This window comes from Typopeltis vanoorti, chromosome 6 (genome assembly GCF_054136105.1).
Source record: "Typopeltis vanoorti isolate ZY-2024b chromosome 6, IOZ_Tvanoo_1.0, whole genome shotgun sequence".
NCBI lineage: Eukaryota > Metazoa > Arthropoda > Arachnida > Uropygi > Thelyphonidae > Typopeltis > Typopeltis vanoorti.
This window is the reverse complement of record NC_143554.1, coordinates 33,701,625-33,717,996: the sequence shown is the minus strand read 5'-3', so window position 1 is coordinate 33,717,996 and position 16,372 is coordinate 33,701,625. Positions and strand designations below refer to the sequence as shown.

Here is a 16,372-nt window from a genome sequence, read left to right as displayed (position 1 = left end):
CACAATATTTAGATCAACAAAATAAAACATTTAATATATGATATGGTCAACAAATACAAGAACTCTATTTTAAAATGGAACTATACAATTAACTTAACACATCTTCTTAGGTCACTGATGCTAATTCAATGTTCTAACTTTCATATACTATTCACAGTCTCAAAAAACACAAATCTTCTTATCTGAAGTTAATATAACAATTTCACATTTTATTCAGTCTTCACAAATCTATCAGCTCAATGTTTATATTCACAGCAGGCAATAAACTACGTAAGCCATATTCCAAGCAAATATATTCCCGGACCTTGAGCATCGGAGGTATATTACAGTTAATGCTAGAATAGAGAAACTTATACAACTACTCTTACCAGACAAATTCTTCAATACATCAAATTATTGAGAGAGCACTTATGAATTAACTTAATTAACATTAGCGGAACACACATAATAAAATTTCTCCACAGTTCAAACTATACTACTGTTAGTCGCACTTCACTATTCCAAACAACAGTAATTAGGTATTGATATCTATTCTTATTCACTTTTCTCCAAGTAATCAATATAACCTTTTCCTAGGGCAACACAGAATTAAAATCGTAATCCAGATTAACTGGAACTAATCAGAATTTTCGCATTGACTGTCCAGTTTCCTTTTTATCTGATTACGGCATCAACCTTTCTTCATAACAACAGCTGACTTCGCTTATAATATTAAACTTTATGATTCACTACTTATTGGTTCACTTCCGAACACTATACTCATAAATTTCTGCCCTGAGGATTCAATAATCTTCTTTTACTTCTTTACTTGTATGCTGCCTTCCTTCTGGTTCCGCAAAACTCTCTCCTCCCTCGCTTAATAATAATTCCTCTCTCCCTTTCTGTCTTATCTATAACCTTCCTTCTCCTTTTCTCTTTCTATCTATGACCTTCACTCCCACCTTACGTTCGAACGCCACGCTCTACTCCACTCGTGGTTGTTTACGCGTGCGTCTCCATGACAACAGACTGCACGTAAACATTTCGCTAATGTAATGTATGGTCCAATATTATTATTCATGAGTGATTACATAACATTAAATATTTCACAAAATAAAACAACAGAATATTTAAGCTACTTCTTTAACTTTTTGATTACGTATACAGTTAAATATAAATTAACACTTTACGTTACACCATATATATTTAGTTACACAAATTTCTAAACATATTATTATTTTATAAACTAATAATAGGTCAAGTTTTGAATAAATATTTAATTAGTAATTCTTAATTAAGGAATAATAAACAATTTTATATAAACCGTGATTAATATTTAATAAGCAATGTTAAATGTGAATGAAAAATAATAAATTACATAACATAGCTTCATTCACAATTTAACACCAGCGAGCATGAAATTGTTATGTTGTACCATCATTGTATATTGTGGCAAATCTCATGGCAGCCTGTTTTCGTTTGTCCAGTTAGATACTTGGACACTGAACGAACTTGGTATTTAGCTGGAAGTGTCCAGCTAGATACCAACCTTTGTCCGCAAAGGGTAGTCGATTGGTAGAGCCTCTGCTAATAATGGCTCAGTTAAGCAAGTTTGAGTGCGGTTAGTAGTTGGAAGGGGACGAGGGAGAGTGTGCCAACAGCATCGAACGATGCTGTTGGCACACTCTCCCTCGTTGAGTCTTTGGACTCCCTGGAGGTGTCAAATAATAATAATAATACCTAACAGGGTTCACCACGAGAAGGTGAGGATTGCACATTAGGTCAGAAGCCCTGGTTGGTTCTCCACATTTCTTTAAAGGCCATGTGGAGGTTTCGTCTCAGTTATACAGCTTTGACCTTTAAGCACCCTTGCCCCGTTTATCTAAAACATAGTCCTTAATTAGGATAATAAAGTGTTGACTATATTTTATGTAAGAGGATTTCTTAAGAAACATCAGAATTCCTTAGTGTATCATTTCTTGGATAATTTGCCTTTACTGTCTCTCATTTAGCATTTATCACAAACCTATGCATACCAGTCAGTTAATACATATATTCTCCTACAAAAACTACATATATACTATATGCTAAATGCTACATAAGTACATATATACTCCCAGTACAAAAACTAGGGATAATAAACATCCTCAAAAAATGAGCAATTATAATTTACTCAAATAACAATTGACTGACTTCAAAAAGAGAAATGCAATGTGAATGAGAACTCTATTTGTGAAAAAAAGAAAAGTGATATAATAAAATTGACAGAATACTGGACAAATAAATATTTCCAAGCAAAAATAGTTTCATGAAAACTATATCTATCCCATGTATATTTTCTACCCATCAGAAAAAAATGAGTAGAAATCTAAAGAAATACAACATAAAAACTACCTTTAAACCTACAAAATTAAATGTAACAATTGATTCATTGGTGAAATGGAACTCATAGTTGACAACAACAACAACAACAAAAAAAAAACTACCATTTCTGCCTAATCCACCATGGAAAAACAGGCCTTTTCAACAGTGTGCTGGGATCTTCCATAGAACTGACTGGAAATGCAATCATCTTTTACACAACACAAAAATCTTGTATGTAAGGAAATTTAAAGAGTCATGTGAAAAAGTCATAAACAACCAAATTTAAACAAAAGTGGTGGGCTAAAAATACAATTATTCACATCATCAGGCTGCCTGAAGTGCCTCATGATACTGATTCTCTAAAACAAAAAAACAGAAGAAACATTAATATTAGATAATAGCAACTTGTAAAGGAATAGTAACTTCAAAAAGAAAAAAGTCAACAGAAGATTCTAGTGATCCTTTGTTTCCTTTACACACACAGGCTAAATAAATACCATAAACAAACCAGTGAATGTATACAAAATATGGAATGTTAAAAGTAGGATGTAAGTACCAAATGTCATTAATAAGAATTTTTTTTCCTTAATTATTTTTGTTAGTTTTATGGACACATAGTTAATATATGGGACATGATGGATCCTCTGGTTTCTTTTTCATTAGAAATTTCCCTGGTTTCATGTCAGTTGAGTGGCTTGGAGGTGGTGTGCTCACTATAGCTATTTTGAAGGAAAGTGTTTCTTAAATGTTGATTTTCTTTGTTGGCTAGTTCAACCTCGTCAGTGATGAGTTGGCAGTCTCTTGCTCCTAGTATTGAAATGATACCCAATTTTGAGGTCTATAATGATGGGATCAGGCATGTAGATATATATATATATATTTTATTTTTATTATTATATTTTTTCACATAGTCAAGAAACCATACTCTAGAGACCAAACATGGAACTTTCTAAGCCACTTCAGCCCTCCAATAAGTAGGCTGGTAGTCTCACAGTGGGCAATGAAATTCATCTCCCTAATTATAATCGCAAACAGCCATATCCATGGCAGGATTTGAACCTGCAACCTGTTGGATGGAGAGCAGATACTCCAACCACTTGCCCAGCCAGGCCAACAAATTATTAATCTTTCTTACTGGAATGTTTTTTTTATTATTATTTTTTCTTTAACTACACAAGGTCAGGTCTATGCAGATTATGTAGTTTTAGACCTAATGTAGCTTACAGTGGAAAGTTCAAATTGCAGAATTTTAATATTATTAAAGTTTATAACTCAAACAGTAGTTGACTCCATAAATCAATATAGTGTGTGCTGTTCAACATTTAAATTTCTCTGAATGAAAGGATTTTACAAAACAGTGAGGAATAAGAATGATTTCTAAACCTTCTAATCATGAAAAACTGAATAGAAGATATCTTTTATAAATTTTTCCAGTTAGTGTTCCAAGAGACCAGAACTTTTGCAATTCCAAAAGATAAAAAGTGCCACAGATAATTAGAAATAGAAGTAAATCAAACATTTTAACCAAATGAAGTTAAATAAAACACTAGGCATTCACTTATCTCTCTTCAGAGCTGTATGGAGGACCTAACCTACAAAGAAGATTAACACTTATTTAACAGTATCCTTTATTCTGGTATGATTCCAAATAATTGGCTAACTGGAAAAATAATCCCAGTTCATAAAAAAAAAATATATATATATAGTAGCACAGAATTTTTTATGTTCCTGTGGGCTATGGAGCTCGTTTTCCATACCATTTAACCTTAAAGGAAAAAGTCGTCATCAAATTCCTGCCATGTACCCTCAAGGATATGATAGTACTACATGAAAAATTTACATCATTACTAACTTCCTATCTACAATTTTCCTCCAAATCTCCAAAGGAAAAAGTTAGGAAGTTAATATTTTGTAATTGTGTCTAAATTTTTAAATTACATCTTTTGTTTATACTGCTCTCGAAAGGAAAGAATGAAGAGCATGTATTCTTTGCCATCTGTGTGTGCGAGAGAGAATGAAAACAGTTTGCAAATTGATTATATGTTGATAGTTGAATATATGTGCTGATTACTCATTACCGCCAACTCAATAAGCTTAATAATTCATAGTAGATTATACTATGGTATATAATCATCAAATTCCTGGTATGTTCCATCGCTGTGGTGGGATACATGATATTATTGTAGTACTGCATGAAAAAGTTACATCATTACTAACTTACCGTTAGAATTTTCCTCCAAATAAATCTGTTATATGTCAAGATTGGTATCATCCAGATCATATATTTCTGTCTTCTAAGGCACTATTTATTTTATCAATCTGCCTAGAGTTGGTTTTTCTCTGGGGCTTTTTCCTGTCATTCTGTTTAAATAACCATACCACCTGAGATTAGCCTTGCTAACACATTCCTGAATGCTAACAATGTCAGGTTATTTCTTAATATCTCAATTTTTAATATGATACTGTCATTGATACCATCTGTTCACTTCCCTAATCTATCTCAGAACTTTCATATCTAGTGGTCTCCAGTCTTTGATCAAGTGTTTTCTTTCTAACCCAGCTGCCAGCGTAAGTTAAAATTGGTTTGAACATTGTCTTGTATACAGTAAGTTTAGTGTTTTGACTGATTTCTATCTTATTCCATATAAATTTATTCGGTTTACTTCCTACCATACCAGCTTTGGTAAATCTGTTGTTTATTTCCATATTTAATTTGCCATCTTCACTGAAGAATGTGTTGTTTGTTTTATAGGTTCTCCATTCAGGATGCAGTTGATGTTATCAATGTTTCTTATTGTTTTCATTGTCTTTTAATTGCTGATTTTCATACCAAATTTATTACAGCAGTTATCCAATTTAGTCACGGAATCCTGCAGACTTGTACTGGATTTATTTAAAAGTATACCATCATCTATATAGGCAAAGTAGCTGAGATTAACATCTCGAATTTTGATATCAGGTTTATTATCACTTTCCTTCATAATGCAATCCATATTGATAATGAATAACAGAGGAGATAATGTACACCATTGTTTCACACCTGATTTATCATTAAGCTATCTTTAGCTGATTACTTCTAACTCAAACATAGACTAAGTATTCCTTGATATAATGTCCAGTTTATACCATATAACTGTAGCATTTTGAACAGCTTTTCTCTTGGCACCTTGTCATATGCTTTCTTTATGTCTACAAAACTTAAATACAGATCCTTATCATATTCCCTGCAGTGTGCTATTGTTGCTATATGGCAAAGAAGGAAATAAATAAAAACTGAGCTCTCTTCTCCCCACTTGAATATTATAATGTGATTGGAAAAATTTTGGCTGGTCTTACTGACTTTTAAATATTATAAAATAAAAGTTTTTGACTGAACAGTGCCTTTCTCAGTTTAGTTTTTATGCCTTACAGTGAAGCCTGGTTAACTTAGTCAGCATAAATTGGTTAAAGTTTCTTAAAAGTAAAATTCAGGAATGGGTGGATAGGAATGCAAATAAGCAGGACAAAGCCATGCTTTGTAAAAGGTATTTTCTGTTCAGTAATTTATTGATATTTTACGAGGGTGATCTGAAAAGTTCTCGGCCTTGAACATAGTTGGCAACACACTTAGCGAGATTCTTTTTTTTCTAAGTTGGCACATGTCATAAGCATCCATGTGAAATTGCAAGTCACTCTATCAAGTAGTCTGTTTTATACAGCTATCTGAAGCAAAAGGGTTGTATGCATCCCTTGAAATAGATAAAACTGAGTATCATGCGTTATAAATTTCTTTGTAAAAGAAAGTTTAACGGCAAAAGAAATTCATTTGAAGTTCATAAAAGTTTATGGGTACTCTTCTCCTTCATTTTCGACAATTAAGGAATGGGCTGTCGAGTTTAAACATGGCTGTACCAGCCCTGAAGATGATCCATATGAAGGATGTCCAAAAAGTGTAACAACACCAGAAATCATTGATCAAGTGCACGATGTGGTATTGGATGACCGGCGAGTTAAAGTGCGTGAAATTGCTGAGACTATAAGCATTTCAAAAGAATGTGTAAGATATATTTTGCATGAAGAATTGCAAATGAAAAAGCTTTGTGCGAGATGGGTGCCATGCTTGCTCACAGCAGATCAAAAACGCACTCATATGAAAATTTCTGAACAGTGCTTGGAGCATTTTAACCAGAATAAAACTGATTTTATGCATCGATTTATTACTGTGAATGAGACTTGGATTCACCATTACACACTAGAATACAAACTGCGGTCAAAACAGTGGACAGAAACCGGTTGTTCAGCGTCAAAGAAGACAAAGTCGGTTCCATCAGCAGGAAAGGTCATGGCATCGGTGTTTTGGGATGCTAAAGGCATTTTGTTTATTATTATTGAAAAGGGTAAAACAATAACTGGGGAATATTATTCTGATCTTTTAACCAGACTAGATGGTAAAATTTGTGAGAAAAGACCTGGTTTGCAGAAGAAAAAAATCTTTCATAAAGACAATGCACCTGCTCACAAAGGTGTTTTGGCAATGGGAAAATCAAGGGATCTGCACTATGAAACATCCACCCTATTCCCTAGATTTGGCTCCTTCTGACTTCTATCTCTTCCCAAAACTAAAACTCTTCCTCGCTGGTCAATGTTTTTCTTCGAATCAAGAGGTGATTGCTGCTGTAGAGGGGTATTTTGCAGATCTTACTGAGAAACACTACAGGGACGGGATAATGGTGCTGGAGTATCGCTGGAAAAGGGAGATTATGTTGAAAAAAAAAATTGAAATTATTAATTCGTTTTTCATTGTTAGGCCGAGAACTTTTCAGACCACCCTTGTATAATAAGGTGACAGCAGCAGAATTGGATAAAGGAAATGGTTACACCATGATACTGCTGGACTGCAAAGGCATTTGACAGAATACTGCATTGAAAACTATTACATAAGTTGGAGCAAATGGGAATGGATATGAGGCTTGTGGCATGGATGGAGGGCGCTGATAGATGGACATCAGAGGGTGGTGTATGGTGGAGTGGAATCAAAGCAAATGAGGGTGACTAGTGGAGTGCCTCAGGGCTTGGTACTAGAACCATTACTCTTTAATTTTTACATTAATGATATAGCAGAATATTTGAAGGGGGACATTCAGTCATTTGCTGATGATGCAAAACTAGGGAGGGCAATAGTTGATAAAGGTGATGTAGATATCTTTCAAGATGCTTTAAATAAATTGACAATGTGGGCAGAAGACAGTGGTTGTCAATTCACCGTTGTAAAATGTAAGGTAATGAATGCACTTCATGTCATATTGGCAGTAATAGTTTACAGGAAATCAATGATGTGCACATTATAGATTTTTTCTTGTGATATAAGCTTTCATAGCTCAGTTGGGTATCAATTGATAAAGAAGTAGGTTCAAATCCTGTGTAGGACACAATGAACTTTTATAAGGACTTTTCAACTGAAAGGCGAGTTGGTCTTATGTGAAGGCAACAGGTTTCAGTGGTTTTCATTCCACAATCCAGGCAAACCTGTCAGAGATTGCATGCAATTGAAATCCATAATACTTGGCTTCTATCTTTAGTAACGAGCAATTCCAAACAACAACAACATGCTCCCAGAATGTGATATTTCTGGAGCGTATTTTACACATTCTGTTTATAATAAATGATTCAAACTTAGATGAATATTTCTAAAAAAATTAACAAATCAGAGAGGAGATGACGTTTTCATAGTTCTTTTTCATTTCTTTATAGTATCAAATTTGGCTCAGCCAGGAACCCATGCTGGTAATGATGCTATTGTAGCATTTGCACGTCTTCACAAAGTAGTGATTGTTATCCATCAGTTAAACTCTCCTTTGTGGCAGGTAATTATTATTATTTTTTTAAAGTTGTTCAGTTTAATGTTGATTCATATGCTAAATAACTTAAAAATCTTAAATTTGTCATTATTTAGATCAGGGGTACGGATCAGCCTGGAGCCCATGAGCTACACATTTCATATCATAATGGAGAACATTTCTCTAGTGTCAGAAGAATAAGTGACAATTCAGCAGAACCAGCAAATATCATGTTGTCAGTAAGTACAAATTATTATAAGTTTGTTAACAAGAAGTTACATAAGGCGTGAAATTTATATACTTCATGAAGTATTCATTGTGAGTTGAACTACATTCAACTCGTGCTATGGTGAACTTAGAGGGACCAAAGAAACAGATTATTATGGTGGAAGTTTAGTATATTGAATTTAAGAGAGATATTTTCATTCCAAGAATAGAACTTTGGAATAAAATGTTCTCAAAACTGGAAAAGTTTTGGTTCAAAACTTTTTTTTGAACCAAAACTTTTTTTCCACAAGCTTTTCCAAAACTTTTTCAAGTTTTGGAAAAGCTTGTGGCCGAATCATGAAAGAAGGCATATTTAGAGTGTTGCTAAAAGATTAATCATTTTCCAAATTTTAATTAATAATATTAAGTTAATTTGTTTTACTTTTATATTTTACGAGTGTAAAGTAAAACAAAGGATCGAATTTTTTAGATTTTAAGAAAAAGTTGTGTATTTTGCATTAAAGTAAATATTATCATTATTGTGCCAGTATGTAGTTAAACAATGGCAGCCAAGGTGTCTTTATTGGGAGAATTGAATATGTGAGATTTTGTTCATTGCAGTATATGTGAGATGCATTCATTTGTGAAACTTGAAAAATTTCTTGGAGGAAAGCAAAACTGGTGAGTGAATATGTGAGAAACTGTTTTGAGAGTGAATGCCAGTTGTGTGGAGAGTAAAAATGTGATATTGGAGTAGAGAACATTGACAGAAGTCTGGAAAATGCTATTGTCTGTGTTGTTGAAAGTTCTGTGGTGGAGAGTCAAAAGAATGAAGTGGACCCTGTGAAAGAAATAGTTTGCTTCTGTGGAGTCCTTTTATTGGAAAAGCACAAGATCAAAATATTGCTGAAACATCAGGTGTTTGGTAGAGCAAGAAGTACAAAGTAGGAAATAAGAATCTATGATTAAGCAAAAGAAGGAGGGAAAAGAGAAAACTTGTTACAGTGATTCTATCATAAGAGGAATACGTAACGAGCATAACTTTTTTACCATGGTGCAAAAATTATTAATGAAGCTGTCAGGATGCAAAAGGGTAAGATGAAATAATTGGTTGTTTTGGCTGGCGCTAATGACTTGAAAGATGAAAAATATTGTATGAGATAAGATATGGAAGAAGGAAAAAAAAAAAAGTGAGATAATGTAGATTGTAATCTCTTGCTGTGTTATGAGATAGGTTCCAAACGTTTCCGGCCTGACATACAAAATTCGCACCAATTTTAAAACTCGATGCGTGACATTTAGCACCATCTGTGGGGAGCTTACTGTACAAGTTTCAACTCTCTACCTGTGTCATTCAGTTGGAGGCATTCGTTTGTGACTAACACATGGCATGCTAAGTGGCTGTAATGTTAAAAATTGAGTATCTCATTTTTCACCAAAGAAGGGCTTTTTCCAAGTGCTATCAAACAATGATTGGATGGTGTTTATGGGGAAGCTTCTCCTTCATATTTCAACATGAAGGAATAGGCTAAACAGTTTTCCCTAGGAAGAGCATCGAAGATGATCCTCGTGATGGTTGGCCTGTGGAAGTGATAACTGAGGAAAATATCTTTCTTGTTGAGGAAGACCAAGATGTAGATGGATTGATACAGTAAAAAGTGCCTTAAAAGACAGAAATATGCTGAAGTTCAAAGAAATCTCAGCAAGGTTGGGACATTCTATAACAATCATCTATCACATCATTCACGAGAAGTTTCACATGACAAAGAACAGTGCAAGGTGAGTGCCCTGACTTTTCTCTTCAATTCAGGAGCATTGTATGATCTGTTCCTGCAAGTTTTTAGAGCTTTGTCAAAAGGAATCAGAGAGAAGTGCTGGAATCCATTGTCACCAAGGATGAAACCCATGGTCCTTTATTATGGTCCTCTTTCTAAAATGCAGTGGGGCAAACTAGGTGAAGCACTGCTGAGAAAAGCCAAGGTCATGGCAGCAATCTTTTGGGATTGCCAGGGAATTCTCTTGATTGACTTCAAGGAAAGGAATACCACCATGAATGCAGAATATTATGCTTCACTCCTGCACAAACTGCTCGATGCCATAAAGGAGAAGAGACAAAGAATGCTGAATCATGGTGCTTGCCTGCTTCGTGACAATGCTCCAGTCTATATGGTAATTGTTGCAAAGGCTGCAGTGAAAGACTGTGGCTTCCAGGAGATTGAACACTCAGCCTACAGCCCAGGTCCTACCACCCAGTGACTATTAATCCTTCTCGAACCTGAAGAAAGACCTTCGAGGAAGAAGATTTGCAGATGACAATGAGGTGAAAGATGCAGTTTTAGGCCATTTTGCAGACAAAAGTACAGACTGTTTTTTCAAGGACATATTCAAAGACATGAAAAGTGTGTTGAAAAGTTGAAAAGAGACACAGTTGTTTTCTTTCTTTCACCTCTAAAAGTTAGTCAGCCTGGAAACTTATGGAACCACCCTCGTATGATAGAAGTGAGTTGAGGAAGAGGGCACTGATTGTAAATAAATCAAAACAGAGGTTGTGCAGAAGGAATGGTGAGGCATCTGCAGGCCTATATACTGAATTTGATGGTTGGAAGGACTTATATAATGCTGATGGAATGCACCTAAATGGATTCAGGATTAGGTGTCTAGATTTCATTTACTAAGTGTGGAAGCACCTAACTAAATGCAGTTGAGTATGAGAATGACTAAAAATGCAGAATCTAGTCTTGCAAGTGACAGAATTGAATGGGGTAGTCAATACAAGGTGTAAAGATGGTTGAGAGCCTAAGGGAATGCTACAAGTACCAGGAACAAGAGGGGGGGAGCTTTTGGCACAGTTTGGTGCAACCTTAAAAGTTAGCAGGAATTAGATGGTTGGAAGGACTTATATAATGCTGATGGAATGCACCTAAATGGATTCAGGATTTGGTGTCTATAGATTTCATTTACTAAGTGTGGAAGCACCTAGTCAGGAAAACTAAATGCAGTTGAGTATGAGAATGACTAAAAATGCAGAATCTAGTCTTGCAAGTGACAGAATTGAATGGGGTAGTCAATACAAGGTGTAAAGATGGTTGAGGGCCTAAGGGAATCCTATAAGTACCAGGAACAAGAGGGGAGGAGCTTTTGGCACATTTGGTGCAACCTTAAAAGGTTGCAGGAATTAATGACACTTAACTGACAGCAGATGTAGTTACAGAGGTAGAATGTGAGAATGTATTTTCAGGGAGGATAGAGAAGATAGGATGGGGAGGAGGAATACTGCTGATGATAGGAGATTAATTGTAGCAACCCCCCTCCCCAAAAAAAAGCCAAAAGATGTAGATAATCAGGAAGACAGGCTTGTGGATGGCAGTTCGTTTGAAGCAGTCTGGTGTGAGATAGCCAGTAGGACAAAAAATACAGTTGGTTGCTGCTGCTGTAGGCCAGGAGATGCAAACGGGTTATATAAAGACAGGTTGAGTAGTTATTATGGGTGACTTCAACTACAGAGATAGATTGAAATGAAGAAGATCACGTAGCAGGAAGGAAATAAGTGATAATTACTTGAAACAGCATGAATGGAGGAGGTAAGTGTTGAATCTAGTTAGGATCACAAGATCTGTCCATAACCAAGGTGACCATATTACCTGCAGTGAGAGCAGTCATGTGGTCTTGACTTGGGAGGTTGCTAAACATGTAGAATTTTCAGTTAAGGACTTTCAGTTATGTAGAATTACAAGACAGGTGATTATGACAAGCTTCAGAGGTAGCTTGAAGCAGTGCCAAGGCATGAGAATCCGCAAGGGAAGAATGGGACAATTAGGCAGTGGTGTAGCTAGAGCTTTTGCCGCCCAGGGCAGCCCCTGAGTTTGCCCCCCCCCCCTCCATACACACCAAAAATACTACAAAAAGTTAAAAACGACGTATAGGGAAATAAATTAAAACACTATGTTTATTTTTAAAGTAAAACTTTAATTTCAACATTCTGAAATGTTATTTTCTTGCTTTTCTGTTAGGAAAATCGTCGATGACATTGGCGAAGTCTATTTCATAGTAATGTATGTAATTCTTAACCTTCCTACCAGCCAAGGTGAATGAAATAGCAAGACCACCCCAGAATTTTTCATGGATCAAAACTTCATCGGCATTCTATCTTTTATCAAATATTTACTCTCCTCTGCTGTTAATCCCTTAACGGTGATTTTAGAGCCATTAGCGGATTAACTGTGGTCGAGTGACTTTTGAGTCACTTGTCTTTACATGTACTGTGTTAATTCGAATTTTCCTCACTTACTAGGATATTTGATCGTTTTTTTTTTTTTTTTTTTTTTTTTTTTTTTTTTTTTTTTATGCTGGATAATTTATTTATTGTGTCTTATATATCCTCATATAAGTTTCACATCTGCCAAAATAAATAATCAATCCACAGATCAGCCTTTGCAATGAATATACTTGAGTAATAGTAAATTTACTTCACTTTACTGACAATATAGATTCTTTTTTGCAAATTTTCAAATGTTTATTTACGTTTAAAATATTTTGTCAAATATTTATATTTTTAAATAACATTTAGTGAAATAAAAATGACATTTTGCTTTCTTACTTTGAAAAATACCTTTATATGGATTGTCACATTTCAATTTTAGGAACGATTTTTTTTTTTTATGAACAAATGATTATAAACTGCATTACTGGGTTTCCAATATTGTTTCTTTTTTAGTATCAAAAATTTATAACTAATGGTATTTTATCAGAGACTCTTCGTCTTCTTTTGCTTAAAATTGCAACAGATTTTTTTTTTTTTTCTTTTTGTTGGATGCACATTACTATAATATCCCGTGCTTAACCACTGTAGATATGTTGAAAATATAATAGGAAGAATATCCTGTATGGAATGATTCAAAATTTATGCTAATTTTTTCGGATTTTTTACTGCAACTCTCCCCCCCCCCCCATACACACACTCCTGTCCTGGAACTCAGTTACTTTAAATTTCTACAGCTTTCAGACAGTATTCAAAATCTCTTATTTCAGTTTACCGTTTTGACAAAAGAAATAAAGAAATAATATTGTTGTATATTGGAAGCATCTAATTCGGTACTCTTTCTTTGCTTTACATATGGAATCTGAAATCAGCTATTCAGCGGTCTGCTGAAATTATTCTAAGATTTAGAAATACTGTGGTATATTTTCAATATGTAAAACTGTATACAAACGAAAGAAAGTTCATGTGTTATTTTTGTTTCTTTTTCTTAAAAAAACAACTAAATATTACTACTTCTATTGCTGCTGATTGCTGTTTCTGAAATACGTCTTAGAAATGCTGGACAATAATCCTCTTAACTGGAGGAAAAGTTAAAAGTCTTCGATTACTCTTTTGAGAAACACAAGAGAGAAAGCTTCCCAGAAGTCGCACTAAATTGCCTCAAGCAAGAATGTCGTTTCGTTTAGTAATAGTAAATTTCCTTCACTTTACTGACAACAAAGGCTTTATAATGCAGTATTTTTGCCAAAAAATATTTCTTTATTTATAGTGATCAGTTTCACTTTTATTATCGAAAAATTCTAAATTATTTGATACAATTATCTTGAAAAAAAGGATTTGAATTTTTTAAGAGAAAAAGGCACATCTCTTACATAATCATTTATTTTTTGAGTTGGGGGGGGGGGCTAGACCTATTCAATCTGCAGGCAATTGTTACAAACGTAAATCACTTGGGGAACATGCTCATTCAGTTTAGTGTAAAATAGTAGCAAAAGTTTTACTTCAATAATGTCACGTATCTAAACTAGAAGAAAATGTCGTTATATCTGCTGATGTTAGAACTCGTACATAAATATTTTTTCTGGCATGAATTTTCAGCTATAATGTAATCAATTTACAGATTTTTGCACTCTTATATTGACAAAAGAAATATGTGCAGTAATTTCTTCTTTCTATTATAAGAAAAAACCAGATAATAACAGAAGAAAAATATGTAGTATTTTCTTTTTCATTGGTGAATTTACAATGTTCTTTCATTTGTGTGTATTGAAATGAAAGTGCAAATGATTATTTTCTTACCATTTTTGCCGATAAAAAATCTGCTATAATTATACGAGTGACATTTTACCGTTTTTCTCCCACAGGAGAAAAGAAATAATGCAATAATATTGTTCAATCTGTCGAATTTTATTGTAGTGCAAATATCTATTATCAAATTTTGCTGTTTTGTAATAAAAAAATATTCGTGCTACTTTGAAAAATTCTAATCTCTGGCACACACTAATATGAAAATTTAGTAGACAAAGTTTCGCCAAACTAAAAAAAGAACCAATCTTGTAATAGGCATATTTGAAAATAAAAAAGGTTGTATTAGGTGAGATTGTGGTACACAGAATGTTTCAAAAATTAAGAAATAAAACATCTCAGAGAATGATTTAACCTACTAGTTGAGCCAGTCAGTAATGAGAAGTTCCATTGGAACGATAAATGACACCCTGTTGTGAATGTGTTAAAACTAATAGTGAATGTTGTTATGACAGTTTCAGATGTTATGGAATTCGATTGGAGAGAATCAGCATTTCAACTCAACACTTGTCGGTTGCTTTTGTCTTTGGGTCTCGCGATCTTTTGTTAATACCGCACCAATCATATGAACGTCTTTATAGCTGATGTCTTGTGTAAAACAAATTCAGCTTGTACGTATTGTAACAATTAAAAAAAAAACTTGAATAATTTTTAAGCGTATAAAAGGATCACCTGTAAATCGTTTACATGCCAGCAAAATTCTCAGACGTGCCACCTATGGCACGAGTGCCATAGGTTCGCCATCTAGGGTTTACTGTATAAAGTGTTTGTTGTTGAAAATTGTCTTCGTTTTCTGCCAGGAAAGCGCATTTAAAATCTTTTTATGTAAAAGTTTATTTTTATTGTAATGGCCACTAAAACTGCAACGAAAGGGAAAAAACCAAGACTGTAGAGGGAATTCATTTCTCTCAAAGAAAAAATTAAAATCTTGGATCGGTTGAAAATTGGAGAAAAATCAGGAGTTGTTGCAAGGACTCTGAATTTAAATGAATCAACCATTCGAACAATCAAACAAAATGAACATAAAATCCGAGAAAGTGTTATTGCTGGGTCAACGGTAAGTGCAAAGCGCGTTGCTCGTGTTTGCGATATTATAATAGAAAAAATGGAGAAATCTCTAATGATTTGGATAGAAGATTGCACACAAAAGAAAATCCCTTTGGATGGACACCTTATTAAGCAAAAAGCTCTCAAAGTTTATAAACATTTAAAAGAACTCGATCAAGATTCTTCAGAAGAAATCTCTCAACATGGATTTTGTGCCAGTAAGGGTTGGTTCGAAAACTTTAAAAAGGGGTTTTCTTTATATAATCTTAAAATCCAGGGAGAATGAGCATCAGCAGACGTTGAAGCTGCCTGGAAACACCCAGCGGAACTTTTAAAAATGATTAAAGAAGGTGGTTGCAGTGCAGACCAGGTGTTCAATGCGGATGAATCTGGGTTATATTGGAAAAAAATGCCAAAACGCACGTATATTTTGAAAAATGAAAGATCAGCTCCTGGATTCAAAGTTTCCAAAGATAGAATTACTTTTGTAGTAATGTATCAGGTGATTACACGACTAAACCAATGTTTATTAACCGAACAGCAAATCCTCGTGCGATGAAAGGGCTCGACAAATCCAGTCCACCTGTTTATTGGCGGGCCAACAAAAAAAGGCATGGATTACAGCTAGCATGTTTGAAAATTGGTTTTTCAAGTGTTTGTACCCGATGTAGAAAGATACACAAAGAAAAAGAATATGGACTTCAAAATTCTACTAATTTTAGATAACGCACCAGGCCATCCAACAAATTTAAGCCATCCGAATATTAAAATAACTCTTTTGCCGCCTAATACTACTTCACTTATTCAACCACTCGACCAAGGAATAATCTCAACATTTAAGTCATATTTATATTCGGCGAACATTTCAATTAATTTTGGAAAAAATGGAATCTAA

At 34.3% G+C, this 16,372-nt stretch overlaps 1 protein-coding gene across 3 annotated transcripts in view; it reads left to right on the top strand.

Annotated features, from left to right (window-relative positions):
* The window catches only part of LOC150105370 (OTU domain-containing protein 3-like), a 191,531-nt gene that overhangs the window by 96,709 nt on the left and 78,450 nt on the right, over positions 1–16,372 (top strand). For all 3 annotated transcript variants that reach the window (XM_090394111.1, XM_090394110.1, XM_090394112.1), the window contains exons 4-5: positions 8,074–8,186; positions 8,276–8,398. In XM_090394111.1, the coding sequence (XP_090250237.1) occupies positions 8,074–8,186; positions 8,276–8,398 (236 nt within the window). The remainder of the gene's footprint in view (positions 1–8,073; positions 8,187–8,275; positions 8,399–16,372) is intronic.